The 15,793-nt window shown below is 43.1% G+C and overlaps 1 protein-coding gene across 1 annotated transcript in view; it reads right to left on the bottom strand.

Annotated features, from left to right (window-relative positions):
* ghra (growth hormone receptor a) overlaps positions 1-15,126 on the bottom strand; it is a 48,378-nt gene extending 33,252 nt beyond the window's left edge. The window contains exons 1-2 of the mRNA XM_080434270.1: positions 14,777-15,126; positions 502-618 (exon numbers count right to left, since the gene is read on the bottom strand). Of these exons, the coding sequence (XP_080290396.1) occupies positions 502-514 (13 nt within the window). The 5' untranslated portion in view covers positions 515-618; positions 14,777-15,126. The remainder of the gene's footprint in view (positions 1-501; positions 619-14,776) is intronic.
* Positions 15,127-15,793: the final 667 nt, after the last annotated feature.

Here is a 15,793-nt window from a genome sequence, read left to right on the forward strand (position 1 = left end):
GCCGGTTCTCCTCAGTGGCTGGAGCAATTGTCGCATTTGCACACAGCCATTGACCAATTAACATGTGCACGGAACACCTGAAGCCGTTTTCCGCTTTTCCTTTCCCCCAAATGTCAGCTGTTTATTAGCGTTTTTGTGTGCTCGCTGGCTCCCGGGTTGGCCAAATCCATGTGCGTCAAACAAGCGCCGGTGTTGCCACATTCCGTGAAACAAGCGGACCATGACGTGCGTGTGGTGCTCACATCCCACCGACGGCATGGTCTAGTGAAGTTGATTCTGATTCTGATAACGACTAAATTGGGGAGAAAAAGGGGGTAAAAAGCTAAAAAAATAAATAAAAGAGACACAGAATGCCTGGTTTGTTCCTATGCATCACAATGTGCTGGTTGTGGGCCTTTGGAACGCTGCCACCGAAATAAAAATAAACATAATCTAAAGGGATTCACAACTTTCAAGTACCACTGTGTAAAGCACGCACACTCACAATGAACAGTGACCTACCTGATAACGTCATGTCATCACGATCCCCAAGAAATGCTGATCCTCTGGTGGGCTAGACAACCCAGTAAGGAAAGAGGAATAGGAGGAGGTAACGGTACAAGGGAGACAGTCATGGCTCTGCAGGGAGACAGAGAGGTGACAGAAAGAGTGAGACAATTATCAGTAGCTCTCAAAACGCCATATCAATATATCTATATCAATATCACATTCACAATATCACCGTTATGGTCCTTACTTCACCTATCTCTCTCCTCTGTGTGTGTGTGTGTGTGAGTGTGTGTGTGTGTGTGTGTGTGTGTGTGTGTGTGTGTGTGTGTGTGTGTGTGTGTCGTGTGCGTTGTGCGTGTGTGTGTGTGTGTGCATCTTTGCAACTGTCATGTAAGTATCAATATCATGGTTAGTCATGGTCCAGTATCAAGTCAGTATCATGGTGTGTGTGTGTGTGTGTGTGTGTGTGTGTGTGTGTGTGTGTGTGTGTGTGTGTGTGTGTGTGTGCGTGCGTGTGCGTGGGTGAGAAAGAAATAGAGAGAGAGAGAGAGAGAGAGGAGAGAGAGAGAGAGAGAGAAGAGAGAGAGAGGGAGAGGAGAGAGAGAGAGAGAGAGAGAGAGAGAGAGAGAGAGAGAGAGAGAGAGGAGAGAGAGAGGGAAGAGAGAGAAGAGAGAGAGAGAGAGAGAGAGCATATGTCCCTACCTACAGTATGCAACCGCTGCCACTTATTTTCAGCCGGAATATGTGAAACTTAACACGGGAGTCGGGACAGGGTGTAATTAATGACCATGATTATGCTACTGCTATGTTCCTCAGTTGCATGCAGCATACATGTTGCCAAGTGTGTAGTAGTGTACTATATAGTATGTTGTGTGATATGTGTGAAGTGTTGAGTGTTTGCGTGTCTGTTGACATGCACACCAATGCTGTTTATATGCATCTGGGTTGGTTGAAATACATATCTAACAACTGTATTGAATAACTATTGTCAACTCGCTTTTTGGCTGTAACCTACAAACCGACAGAACAGTCAGTGGATGAAATAATGTAATAAAGGTTTATGGGATTCTATATATATGACACAATCGATCTATTTCTCTTTCTATTTAATTTATGTATTTATTTCGAACATATACTAAATTCTATCTATCTATCTATCTATCTATCTATCTATCTATCTATCTATCTAATTAGCTATCTAGCTAACTATATTGTAAGGGCAGCAGGGAGAGTAATGCATTTCATCATTAAATATTTATATCATTTTATCATTAAAATGCTAATTCTGGAAATAATTGTTTGTTGGCCAGGCATGCCAATGAGCAAAATGTCCGTAGTCGTCGTGGGAAACCAGCAAGGAGGGTGGTCTCATTAACTGCACAAGCAACTCAACTACATGTCAGGGGGCGCATGTTCAGCAGGGTCTGGGAGCAGAGCTGGGAGGGATATGCCGCCCTGAGAAACTCATCAGTGTCAGGTGAAAAGAAGCGGCTGTATATCGGAGAAGACGTGGTTTCCTACACCCTCCCCTAGACCAAACAGTAGGGGTCAGTAGTGACAGGGAGTGACTATAATTGGCATAATGACTAGAGTTCTCAACAGGGCTGAAAATTAAGGGCTGGCCCTAACTGGGCCCTATTGGGCCGGCCCGAGGCTCGGCCCGCTTAATGTCCTCAAAGTCACGTAGTCAAGTAGGAAGGTCGGACGGCAAAAAACTAGATACCTGAGTTAAATTCACTTTGAGCTGCATCCAACACATCCACTGCAATTTCCCTGGGGGTAATAGTTATTTTTTTCCTTATTTTTTTTTCACAGAACCCGAGATTCGGCCCCGCCCGACTAATTAGCATAGATTTTAAGGTAGGGTCAGGTTCAGGCAGAATTTGAGAACTCTAATAATGACCAAATCATTAAAAAAAAGGAAAGAACAAATGAAGGCTCCCTGTGGTGTCAGGCTCTACTTTAAGAAAAACTAGTTTGGACCAACTAAACAACTGATATAAAAACAATTAGGCAATGCAATATTATATCCTGTTTATAATACCACCCTCTATAAAGCAAATTCTGCTTTGCTGCTATGGCCTTTGGGGTTTGAAGCATTACTTGCTCTGCCAAAAGCATGAGTGCAATAAGTACAAGAACGGAAGCAGTTCTCATCAAGGCCTGTTGTCAAAGAACAACAAGGTCGCACCCTCTCCTTTGTCAGACAACCTTGCAGAACTAAAATCTCCAACAAAAGCTTAAGCACAGAAATGTGGTGACAGCCTCCTCTCACCCACATCTTCTTCTGTCCACATCCTAAAACTAAAATAAGATGACAAATTGTTCCTGGTCACTAAAGTGGTGTATGTTGTTGGACAGGTTCTACCAGTCCAAACCCAGCCTCTAAATATAGAAACTAATAACTCACAGCTATTTGGAGGTTGCTCCACAACCTTGTTGGACGCACAACAACCGAGAACTTGGAAGAACATCTTCTTAGGGGCAAACTCGCCCTATGAACCTCTGAGCAGGGGTTGGGACTGGAGGTTTAAAGACTTTTAACAACAACAGCCTTTAGAGGCAAATTCAACAAGGAAAAGACAAGATACAATATATTAAATTTGTGCTCATGAAGGTAATGAATACTAAAGAACAACTGTTTTAACATCATGTTTTTCAAAGACAGTGCACGATGGAGCAAAAAGTATGATCAACTGGCATAAGCATCCACTTTCAGCTTTATATAAATTCAAGTTATTAGTTAGTTATTATTATTATCACTATAGCTTGTCACTGGCACTGCTACTGTAGATAAGCCTCTGGATTATTTTTTTCAACTATTGTGCAATAAAGTGGCCCTGCCAGGCATAATTCCAAGACAAAAGTGCCTGTGGATACACTAGACCTGTGGCAGTGACTCAGTTAAACGCTGGGGAAACAGTTGCTGAAAGTCTTGGTCTCATGCCAACTATTCTTGTATCAGTTTCAAACCGTTCCCGTAACCCGTACATTCTGCACTACTGCTGAAGGATTTCCCAAAACTTGCTCTCGGGGGTCGAGGAGAACTGGAGCAGAAGTTCAAAAAAGTATGTATAAAGTGGAATTATAACACCCAAAAAAAATTAAGTCCCAAATGCATGTAAAACATTTATTGAAGTGTGTACAAAATACTATAAGGCCACTCAGATGATGAGGAATAAAAATAGCTATAGTGCACTGGCACACACTACAGAACATGCAACACAATATTTCCACAATGACTAGCCTAAAAGATATGTACAATTAACACATGCTGCTTCATCATCTTAGTGTGCAGACTACACAGTATACAGCAGGGCTGTCCCTACTTAACACTGCAATTTATTCTGAGCCACTGAGTCATATGTATTTTGTTAACATAAACATTCAGTCAAATAATCTTCCCTTCGGCTGCAGGCAGTGTGTGTGTGTGTGTGTGTGTGTGTGTGTGTGTGTGTGTGTGTGTGTGTGTGTGTGTGTGTGTGTGTGTGTGTGTGTGTGTGTGTGTGTGTGTGTGTGTGTGTGTGTGTGTGTGTGTGTGTGTGTGTGTGTGTGTGTGTGTGTGCGTGCGTGCGTGCGTGCGTGCGTGCGTGCGTGCGTGCGTGCGTGCGTGCGTGCGTGCGTGCGATGCGTGCGTGCGTGCGTGCGTGCGTGCGTGCGTGCGTGCGTGGCAACTATCCACGGGCCATGGGGCCAAGATATACAAAGCAGGGATTCAGAGGCAGTAGAGTCTGGCAAGCAGAAGTCTTGTTTGGCCAAATAGAAATGTTTAGTTCAAAATCAATTGCCCCCCCAAACCCCCCCGTCCCCGTCCCCGTCCCCTCCACCCCCACCCCCGTTGCAATCGGACTTTCTCCTCCTGAGTACCCCCTTGTATACACTGCAGACCCACCCTTTTCTCAATGCAATAAACACCAATTCACAATTAAAAAGGGCTTTAATTATACCCTCTCTGCTTCAAAAATGTAAATACTGTTTTCATTATTTCATTTTCACCTATCTACTGTAAACACGTCCCCCTTCTTTCAGTCACGGTCGGTTTCAGTTCTTTGCTGGGCTTTTCCAAAGTCGAGCGATGTGGTCGTCAAACAATAAATAATTGATTTAAACTGAACCAAACAGGGCCCGGACCGCTGGCGTAGCAGTCCGGGCACCTAGGGATCCCCCCAGAGGTCCTCGAGGGGATTACAGGAGCTAATGAGCTAAATGATTGATAGTTAGGACACAAAGGACCCTTACAGTTCTGTAACTCTGACAAATGGAACCAAAGGATTCCAATAAATCGTTCCAAATGGTTCTATTTGTGCACACTCAAAGTTAAAATAATATTTTAGTGTTTATTGGGGTCCCAGAGATAAAGATTGAATCACATGGGGGTCTGCGTGGCCTAAATGCATATCAAACTGGGGGTCCTTTAAATAAAGAATAACATTGAGAATCACTGCCCTAAACACCACTACAATGTAAAACAGGGCCAAAGCCCCTCCATTTCAACATGTGACCTCATGTTAATCTCCGCAGCAAGCTCTGTTCTCCCCCACTATCAGAGTAAAGCGTCTGTGAAAGCTCTTCTCTCTCTCTCTCTCAAAAGTTTCCCCCTCCACTCCTCTCCCTCTCTCAGCCAATCGAGGGCCCCGATACATGCGGGAAGGCAGTGTAAACCAACCAGGAAAGTGGGAGGTTCAGTACAGACCTCCTAAGGTCCCTTGGTAAACATTTAAATCCTCTGTGGTCAACCCTCCTCTCACTGCCTCTGCCCCAACACACAAGACTGTACGCATGCAACCAGGCAAATCTACACACGCTCACACACATACACACCCACCCACACACACCCACACACATGCACGCACAACACAGTCCCACACACATGCACACTTGTAACCCTGTGGCCAGCACTATCCCTCCCCCAAGTTTCCCCGGGGAGCTGGTTTCTGTTAATCATCGGTGTTTTGTGTGAGAGAAGTAGGCAGGAGAAGGGGGGAGGCTAAGAACGGATGGGGTGATGGTATGAGGCAGGGTGGAGTGAAGTGAAGAGAAAGGTTAGGGGGTAAGAGGTCAGTTCGTCGCGTTGTGTTAGCCCCTTCCATGGCCTCCAAGGCACGCTCGCGTGCGCATGCACACATGCACACATGCACACATGCACACATGGTAATGTGGCAAGGCCAAGTTTAGTTTTAGATTCTTCCGAAAGTAAAGAAGAAGAGTCAGCAAGGCTGCTATGGTGTCTGCACTGTGCATTACTGTGTAATGTGTATATTGTGTTTATTAGCCATTCAATCTCAGTTTAATGTCACTATAATGCACAATAAATTACTGATTCATTTATAAATTATGGGTTAAGTGAGAACTCAGAAGTTTAGTGTGTGTGGAAAGTGGGAGATGCTGCTAACTAGTGTGAATTCACTTATTTACCATGTCTCCTTTTATATATCTCTAGAGTCAGGGAGGTCAGAGGTTAAATGAGGAGAGATATCTTTTGGAAACCTAAACATGCAGCATTCATGTGCTGTCTTATCCACTTTCAACCTGGCGTCCCTATTTTGGGCATGTCATTATGGGGGGAAAAAATAAAAATAAATTCTAAACTTTTTGAAAATCAACAATGAGCGACATCGTTGGATTTACTTGCTACCTGCTATTTAAAAGCAAGTAGGCTAGTAGTACTGTAACTCAAGTAAAAATTTGGCAGAGGAACTTTCACTTGTAGTTGAGTCATATTTGACCAAGAGTATCGATACTTTGAGTCAAGTAATGGGGTTGAGTGAAACAAAAGAAGTAAAAAATAACAGCACAGGTCTCCGCCAGGTCAGGTAGGTTATTGTGGGCCAGCAATGTTCGGACACACGGACGGACAGACAAGGTGCAAAACATAGTCTCAGCCTGCTTCCCCATGTTTACTTTTGGTTTTAGGGACAGAAAGCAGACCTTTCACAGATGACCTGAGAGATCTGGATGGTTCATGATATCGCACAAGATCATAAATGTATTTTGGCCCTAAACCATTCAAAGCTTTATGGACCAACAGTAGTATTTTGAAATCAATTTGACACACAGGGAGCCAATGTAAGGATTTCAGAACTGGAGTGATATGCTCCACTTTCTTGGTATTAGGACTCTAGCAGCAGTGTTCTTAATCAACTGCAGTCGTCTGATTGATTTCTTTGGGAGACCTGTAAAGACACCGTTACAATAGTCAAGTCTACTGAAGATGAATGCATGGACAAGTTTTTCTAGATCCTGCTGAGACTAGTCCTTTAACCTGTGCTATATTTTTGAGGTGATAGTAGCGCTGACTTTGTAATTGTGTTAATGTGGCTGTTTAAATGCAGGTCTGCGTCCATGACTACACCAAGGTTTTTGACTTAGCTAGAGGTTTTTAACATTACTGATTGGCTCCAAAACCTATTACTAGAGTTTTGTCTTTGTTTAATTGAAGACAATTATGGCACATCCAATTGTTGATTTGTTCAATGCATTTACTCAGTGTTTGTATTGGACGATAGTCCTGCTCTGGTGATACAGTTATGTAGATTTGTGTATCGTCTGCATAACTATGGTAGCTTATTTTGTTGTTTTCCATAATCTGAGCTAGAGGGAGCATGTAGATATTGGGAATGGATCCTTGCGGAACGCTGCATGTGATTTTTGTCTGCTCAGATGTGTAATTACCGATAGATACAAAATACTCTTTGTCCTTTAAATATGATTCAACAGGGTCCTGACTCAAGACTACCTGACTGCTGCATTCATGTAAATAATGCTGATGAGTTTTTACACATTAAGTGACATTAAGTGACAGGCAGAAAATATGACTTGAAGGATGGTACTACCAAGTATTATGCAGTTGTTCACTTGTAGTTTAAACAATAAACCCACACGACCACAAAGTTGATCGGCCTTGCGCTTGTTGAGCCAATCAACCATGGAGGCGTGTTGACATCACCGCACCTACTGTTTCACTGATAGCCTGCACAATGATATCCTCAGTGTTGTTAATTTATCCATTTGTAACTCTGATGGCATCCACACCCTGTAACCAAATGGAACCTTGCAGGTACATTTGGTTAGAGGACGAAGATGCCATCACACGCTTGGGGATGCCATCACGCGCTCACGAAAGCAGGCACACAGAGAAGCATGAACCAAGCCTTAGTCTTAGGATAAGGATAAGGAGGGATTCCTATGTTGAGTACCATGAATACTACACCCGTAGGGCTTTGACAAATCCCACAGGGCAGATCATCGTGGGGGGGGTACATTTTGTGTTCTATTGAACAGTTTTCTCACTTCCGAACTGTTCCAATGTCATGTGTTACTGAGAATGCAGGCTTATGGATTATGGCCTGCAGCATTACAGCCTGTATCCCTGAAGATGCACATGAATGCATTCACACGCATTCCATAGAGAGGTGAGGTCTTTAGTGGAATCACGGCTTTACACTGTGATGACTGTAGTGTATAGTCAACCCTTGATAAGGTGTCAACAACATTCTGCGCACGTACGTCTCGCGCGCGCGCCACGCACGCACGCACGCACGCACGCACGCACGCACGCACGCACGCACGCACGCACGCACGCACGCACGCACGCACGCACGCACGCACGCACGCACGCACGCACGCACGCACGCACGCACGCACGCACGCACGCACGCACGCACGCACGCACGCACGCACGCACGCACGCACGCACGCACGCACGCACGCACGCACGCACGCACGCACGCACGCACGCACGCACGCACGCACGCACGCACGCACGCACGCACGCACGCACGCACGCACGCACGCACGCACGCACGCACGCACGCACGCACGCACGCACGCACGCACGCACGCACGCACGCACGCACGCACGCACGCACGCACGCACGCACGCACGCACGCACGCACACACACACACACACACACACACACACACACACACACACACACACACACACACACACACACACACACACACACACACACACACACACACACACACACACACACACACACACACACACACACACACACACACACACACACACACACACACACACACACACACACACACAGGAGAAGAATGGGTACCAGAATGTTGCATAGACCTTAAGCTGAATTCCAATACTAAAATGTCTGCCTCCTCGCTTCCTCCGTCATCTGTCCTCCAGCATGGCAGTGTTACTGTGAAATTGGTGACCTGCCGAAATATTGGACCATCTTGTGGACTTCACATAGCTTACTTGGAGGTCTTTAAATACGTGGCCTAAATACCGCTAGGCTGAACTCTGCTAATAAACAAACCGCAATGGTTTCCGTTCGGACACTGACGTTATGTGATGTTTAGACGATCGTTACATATTTCTGCAAGTCACCAATTTCACCGTAACACCGCCATGCTGGAGGACAGATGACGGAGGAAGCGAGGAGGCAGAAATTTTAGTACTGGAATTCAGCTTTAGGAGATGTGACCGTCCTGGGGGTTGGATCAAATGTTTGGGACAGAGGACAGAGAAAGAGACAGACATAGACAGACAGATGGAGATGAAAAAGAAGAGACATGATTGAAGTTTGTGATTGATTGGTAAAGAACACAGAATCTTTCGAAAGTCAGACATTCTACACCAAAGACCAAAATTATTCAGTATCTGGTGACAGTCAGAGCTGTTTCCTGAGCTGCCAAGACTAATCTGCTGTCATGTTTTATTGAAATCAAAACGTTCAAAGAAAGTACATCCATTTTCCACATTTCCACAGGAGTACAGTAATTAGCTCATGTGTCATAATGGGCTCGCTCCCTGCTGAGAGGAAGGTACAGTGCACCATATGTGAATTTGTGGTGACTCTTGTGATGTCATACTCATGGTCCTTGACGCATTATCTCCATTAGTTTGAATAGGTTGTCTTTGCAACTAAGGTTTTTCCACTCTCGCTTAAATGTACCACCATCTCTATCTTTATAATACCTTTCCATTGTTCCCTTCTTTCCATCTCTCTGTGCCTGACCAGCACAAGGCTAAAGAAGAATCTGTTCAAGCTTTTATTAATACAAGGCGTGTTTTAATTAGCTCAGAAGAACAAGCTGCTGAAACGGCTAGGTACTGCACACTTCAAATATCCTCATTATGTTCAGGGTCTAGTCTTGCATGCTTTTAAAGGGACAGTCAAAAGGAAATTAAACTCTAGTCCATCACCATTTTCTGAGACCAAAACAATATTGTGATTGCACAATGACAACATTGACAAGATCTTTCTGATTGATTTGGGAGGGTCTTATCACTGCTGACCTTATTCTATTTTATTTGTACATTATAGCTACAGTACATAATTAACGTGCAATTCAGGATTGGGATGAGAGCCTATATCACATAATGGAACATACAGATAATTTATTGTATTTTTACCAAGCAAGACCAATATCATAGGGAACATTTCAATGCTCTTGCGAATAAAACTACACACATTTGTTCAAGGTCCACTGTATTTCGCCTTAACAAATGCACAAGGACCGTGCAAATACATTTTCTGCTCCCAAAAACCCCTTTCGGTAAAATAAACAACGTTCGAACAAGCCACAGACTTCGACATGTGCCTACATGTTGCACAGATGTGCTGATGATGAGGCCACACTGGCAGAACGGCTCAGGCAGGGGTGGAGCATGAACACCGCTGTGCAACCAGCTGCTCTTAATAGAACTTGCACTGTTGGATGTATCTATTAACCTGTGCATGTGTGCGCAAGCGCGCGCGCGCGCGTGTGTGCGTGCGTGCGTGCGGGCGGGCGTGCGTGCGTGCGTGCGTGCGTGCGTGCGTGCGTGCGTGCGTGCGTGCGTGCGTGCGTGCGTGCGTGCGTGCGTGCGTGCGTGCGTGCGTGCTCTAAGGCATGCAGGCCTGGCCCTTGGATGGCTCTTATATCTCCTACTCTTATTTCATAAGAGGGAGTGGAAAACTCTGTGTCAGCACACTGGCTCTGAAGAGCCTCTGCTGGAAGGAGATCAGGACACACATCTGCAGTGCAAACCCGGCTAAGATGTGTGTGCACGCATATGTGTGTGCATGTGTGTGTGAGAAAGACAGGACAAATAAAGGAAAAGACAGTATGCACGTGTACAGTGATCTATGTGGAAAATGCTTTGCATCATTCCAGACTGAGACGCTAGTGTGAGTGAGTGTGTGTGTGCGTGTGTGCGTGTGTGCGCGTGTGTGCGTGTGCGTGTGCGTGTGCGTGTGTGTGTGTGTGTGTGTGTGTGTGTGTGTGTGTGTGTGTGTGGTCTATCACTGGCACACACAGTGCCAGTGATAGACCACACATCCAGCATTTGCCTAAAAAGTGTTCTTCATACAGTGGACAGAACTAATGACTAATTAACCTCGTAAAAAATACAAAAGTTCAACAAAATTCTATTACCAGAATGGCTACATGAATTAATCAAATTTTAACCTGAAAGAGTGCGTAATTCAGCCCATTATTCAATGCTCTTATTACATTTTAAATCTTTTTCAATGGCACAACTGCATACCTGAAGCCTATAGCCTACTTAAAGAAAGCAATAACTCACGACCGTGGTATATTGCGATTATATCACTCCAAGTATATTATATCCTCACAATAACCAAAGAATAGAGTGAGTTATTTATTTTATAAAGCAGATACCAAATATGGCAATATGAAATTTATAGACATATCCCGATTAAAAGGATTATAGCAATTTCTTTAAAAGAATAGTTTCTATCACGAAGATGGCACAGACTGCCTTCATATAACAAGGTGGTTGCTATGCAACGTTTACATTCAGATTATTATAATTTCTTCACAATCTTATCTTTCTCTGGGTATCATCCTTTTTAGGTGGCTTTTTCCATTTAGACATACTCTGCTCTATTCCACTACATAGTTAGGCCTTCATTGAAGTTAACCTTAAATGTTGTCATTTTGACACTTATTATTGTTTCTAACTTGTGTTGTAGTGGTCAGACCTCATTTGCATAAAGTTGCGGTGTAATTTCCATCATGCACCGCAAGGCCACGTCGCGTTGCATCATGCTCTCCATAGAAAATGGTTTGGATCCATCGATTTGACTCATGAGTCTTTGAGATGAGATTTCACTTGTATAATAAAAAAAAACAGTTTTATAATAATATCACAGCCACCGGTTGCAAGTTTCAACTTACTAGGGCTTTCACAAACTAGTCGACTAGTCGACTAGTATAACCACTAGTCGACCTTGTTGGTACTAGTCGAATAGTTGAAAAAAGAAAAGAAAAATCGTTTTTTTTTGTTTTTGTTTTAATGCCATAGTAATGGCCCATCTTACTATTATTATTATCCTCCTGACTTAATTTTTTATCAAAAGGGGGTCAAAAGTATGCCCAATAAAAGCCTATTATTGGGCAATGGGGATCCTTGGAGACGCTGCTGTGGTGCTGTGCTGCTGTGCCAGAAGCGCTTCCCTTAAAACGCCATAAAAGATAAGGGCAGGAGGATAATAATAATAGTAATATAGTAGTAGGATGGCATTAAAACAATGCCCCCCCTAAAAAATAATACTTTTTTTTTTTTCTTTTTCTTTTTTAATGTAAATTTCGACTAGTCGACTAGTCGACTACCACTGGGTCAAATTAGTTGACCTGTAAAAATCTCTAGTCGTGAAAGCCCTAGGCTTGTTGCAAATCATTGGTTTGAACTAGGCTTACACTGAATTCACACCAGCACTGTCGAGAGAACGTTTACAATGCGAACATTTGGTAAATGCAATAATTTGGGCGTATCCAAGGTTATGGGTGACAGCCTGTCACTGTGCCAATGCGTGTATCTGCTACTGAGGTGAAGAAACAGACTGTATGGAAGTAGCTAATATTTATAACAAATATTAACATCTGCCCTATTTATTGCCTAGAATTAATAGGTTGTTTACAAACCATCTGCCAGAAACAAGCAACGAATGTCTCAAATTCTACTTCGTGCCTATCAGCTCTCCTGGCTGGGCAGAGCAGCTGGTCTGGGGCACTCAGAGCACCAGAGCTTTACCTGCTCTGAATCTGTAGCCACAATACTGGGGATAGAAATGCTTATGCATGTTTTTTAGTTGTCTATCTACAACTGCTAGTTTAAATTGTTATCAATATTCGCTACTTCCATTCAGCAGTCGAGTTTCTGTCCATCTTAAGTTGTGTTGAGTGTGTGTGCCCAGTCCACGCCCAGTGAGAACTCCAGTGGTCACTCTGAACGGATCAAAGCCAGCAGGTGCGCCTGGCTGGGGATTTCACAGACAGGGAGTAAAAGTACAGACAGGGAGTGTTTGTAATGGGTTCATATATTTTATGCAACAAATAGTCCATGTAGTTGCTCAATCTTGATTAATTTCACACCTACAACAGCTAGTTTAAAAACTATCGATATTCACTGGTCTTTTTCTGTGATGTCAAGTGTATATGCCTATGCCTATTTCAGAGCACAGCACACTTTGATTGGCGTCTAAGTTGACGCTTAACTTTTTGCTGTTCAAAGACATAAGACTTCATAGCAATGGTATAAGGTTATTAAACCACAACTATCAACCATTCAGATTGCGTGATTGCATTTTATAATTAACTCCTCAACTCAGATTGCTTTGAAGGACCCCCACCCCCCCTTCTCTGTCACACAGTCTGACAACCACACACATGGATGCTGAACATGTGTGCACATGTGTGCACACTATAGCTGACTCTAATGGTTTATGAGTGCTATGGCGCTGTCAGGAGGGTGCAGAACAGACCAGAAAGCCACCCTTCATGTTCTATGTAATGCGTCATACGATGGTGTCACACACTGAAAATACTTGAAGATATGCTATTTTCGGCACAAAACACCCATACACTAAGATCAAATAGCAACTTAAAGCGTCTTCATCTCAAACACAAAACGTATTCCTCTCCATTCTCAAAGCTTTTCAAACAAACTCCTTTCTAATTGACAGAGCAACAATGCAGCAGTAGCTCAGTGTTGTGTGGCTACTCCAGTGAAGTAGCTTACACCTGATCCAGGGTATAATCACATTGCACATGTGAAGCCATAACAAGCCATGAAGGGTTCTCCTGCAAGTATAGGAGACAATAATTCCATGTCACCTTCTCAATTATTATGAACCTGTGCTTCCTTACCTTTATGATGTAATGATGTGATGTAGTGGGCCTACGCACTTACAATGTTTACATTATTGTGCATATAGGCTACATTCATAAAATAGTCAACAATAATTAATTGTAGAGCCTCTTGACACATTGTGTAGTTAGTGTTGTGTGTTTCTGCCATTCTGCAAGCATTTTCTTTACAGTTGCTAAATAATCAGAATCCAATTATTTTAATCAGATGATAGCTATCAGTTATCAAAAGTTTGATTGACATCCGTGTGGATTTGTGTGGTTTGAGGCTGGTAGCAGATACAGATTTATCCAGAGGCGATTTAAACATTGGTGATAATAGCCTGGCTATTAGACAATTGTAAATCTGAGGGAAAAAAGGTCATTCCATATCCACATCTAGAAGCTATTTCGAGGATATTCCAAGTGCAGCTACCACCCTACTGTAGCTGGCACAAGTCTACCTCACCAAAGGTTAGCTATTGAGCAGTGGTACTTGGTTCTCAACCTTTTCAGGCCATGACCCCCCGAAATAATCATATTTGAACTGGGGACCCCCCACCCTGACAAGCACAGTTTGGAGTTGTAGGGGTTGAGGCAGTACATTTTGTTTGACTGGGTTCCACAGATAAATATTGTGAAAATAGCCGATGCTTGTAGATCTGCTATTTTCACAATGTTTGCCTCTTTTTATTTGACAATTTGGCCAATGTTTGACCAGTTTTTATAGTATAGTATATTAAAATAGGTATTAAAAGGGTCTTAAAATTCATTAAATTGTCACTTCACTGTCATCTGGGGACCCCCAAAAAAACATGTGGGGACTCCCCTGGGGGTCCCAACACCCAGATTGAGAACCACTGCTATAGAGGACATTCAGCTAATCATGTAGTTTTTGTCTCTCCAAGTTGAACCCAACTTTGGCTCCTACTAAAATGACCAATAACAAACACAATAGTACACATAGTCACAGATTATTGAGGAGATTTTTTTTTAAACTAAAGCAAGGTCATTTAAATAGCTTAAAGTTTCGTGTCGTGTCTGGGCTGCTGCATGCATGCATACATACATGCCATCAGACAATTCAGAAGAAAATAACACACATGCATACACTGACTGTGTAGGAGGCCATATTACAAATAAACAAACAAACAATGTAAAAAAAACAACACTTACTTAATACGATGTTAACAGCTGTAAGAACTGTAAAGATATCGACTTTTTCAGAACTTGTTCATCTGCAGCTGCGTAGCCTATATCACCCAACAGACTGGAGGAGTCGCTCCGTCACTTCTTCGCCAAGTCGCCCAGAAAAGGAGCTCTCTTCTCAGCGGAAAAGACAGCGTTTTTACATTTAAATGACCAAACTAGTCATTAATTTAGGTTCGCCCTGGCTATTGCCGATGCTATGCTGGGCTGACCTGGTCGAATTCGTAGCTCTGTTCATCATGTTCGGCTGTTTAGAGACAGCAACCCGTCTCGTTCTCTTCAGTGAGACAGAGAGGGAGACTCATGTGCTTCGCACACAGCGGTGAAGCGCCCTCGTCTGCCAAACATTCGCTGTTCCAGCAGCAGCAACCAACCATGAGCTGCAAAAGCAGTGGTGGAAAAAGTACTGACATTTTGTACTTATAAGTAAAAGTATCGATACTGTCTGCAATATGTAGACATACTCTGTTACAAATATAAGTCAGGAATTCCAAATTTACTTGAGCAAAAGTACAACAGTCTTGGTTTGGTATCAAAACGTACTTAAAGTAGGCCTACCAAAAGTAGAAAGTACTCATTATGCAGAATGTCCCATGTCACAAGTTTTCAACTTTTCATGTACAACTCCTTTGAAAATAGCAGACCGTGTATGTCGGCCTACATAGGGCTGAAGTGGTTAATGTATGTTTTGCAATGATAATCAAAATCTACAAAGTAACTATACTAAAGTTTTCAAATAATTGTAGTGAAGTATAAGTACAACTTATTATTATTATTATAATTTGATGTAGTGGAGTAGAAGTAAAAGTATTGAAAATTTCAAACACTCCAGTAAAGTAAAAACTCCAGAAAAGTGTACACTTAAGTATAGTACTTGAGTAAATGTACTTACACCACTGCCAACACACTTAGCTATTAGTAGCCTATGTTAAAGCACTTGATTCTGATTGTAATCATTGCTACAGAGTGTTTGTTCGGTCACAG

This window comes from Gymnoscopelus braueri (assembly GCF_963280865.1).
Source record: "Gymnoscopelus braueri genome assembly, chromosome: 7".
NCBI lineage: Eukaryota > Metazoa > Chordata > Actinopteri > Myctophiformes > Myctophidae > Gymnoscopelus > Gymnoscopelus braueri.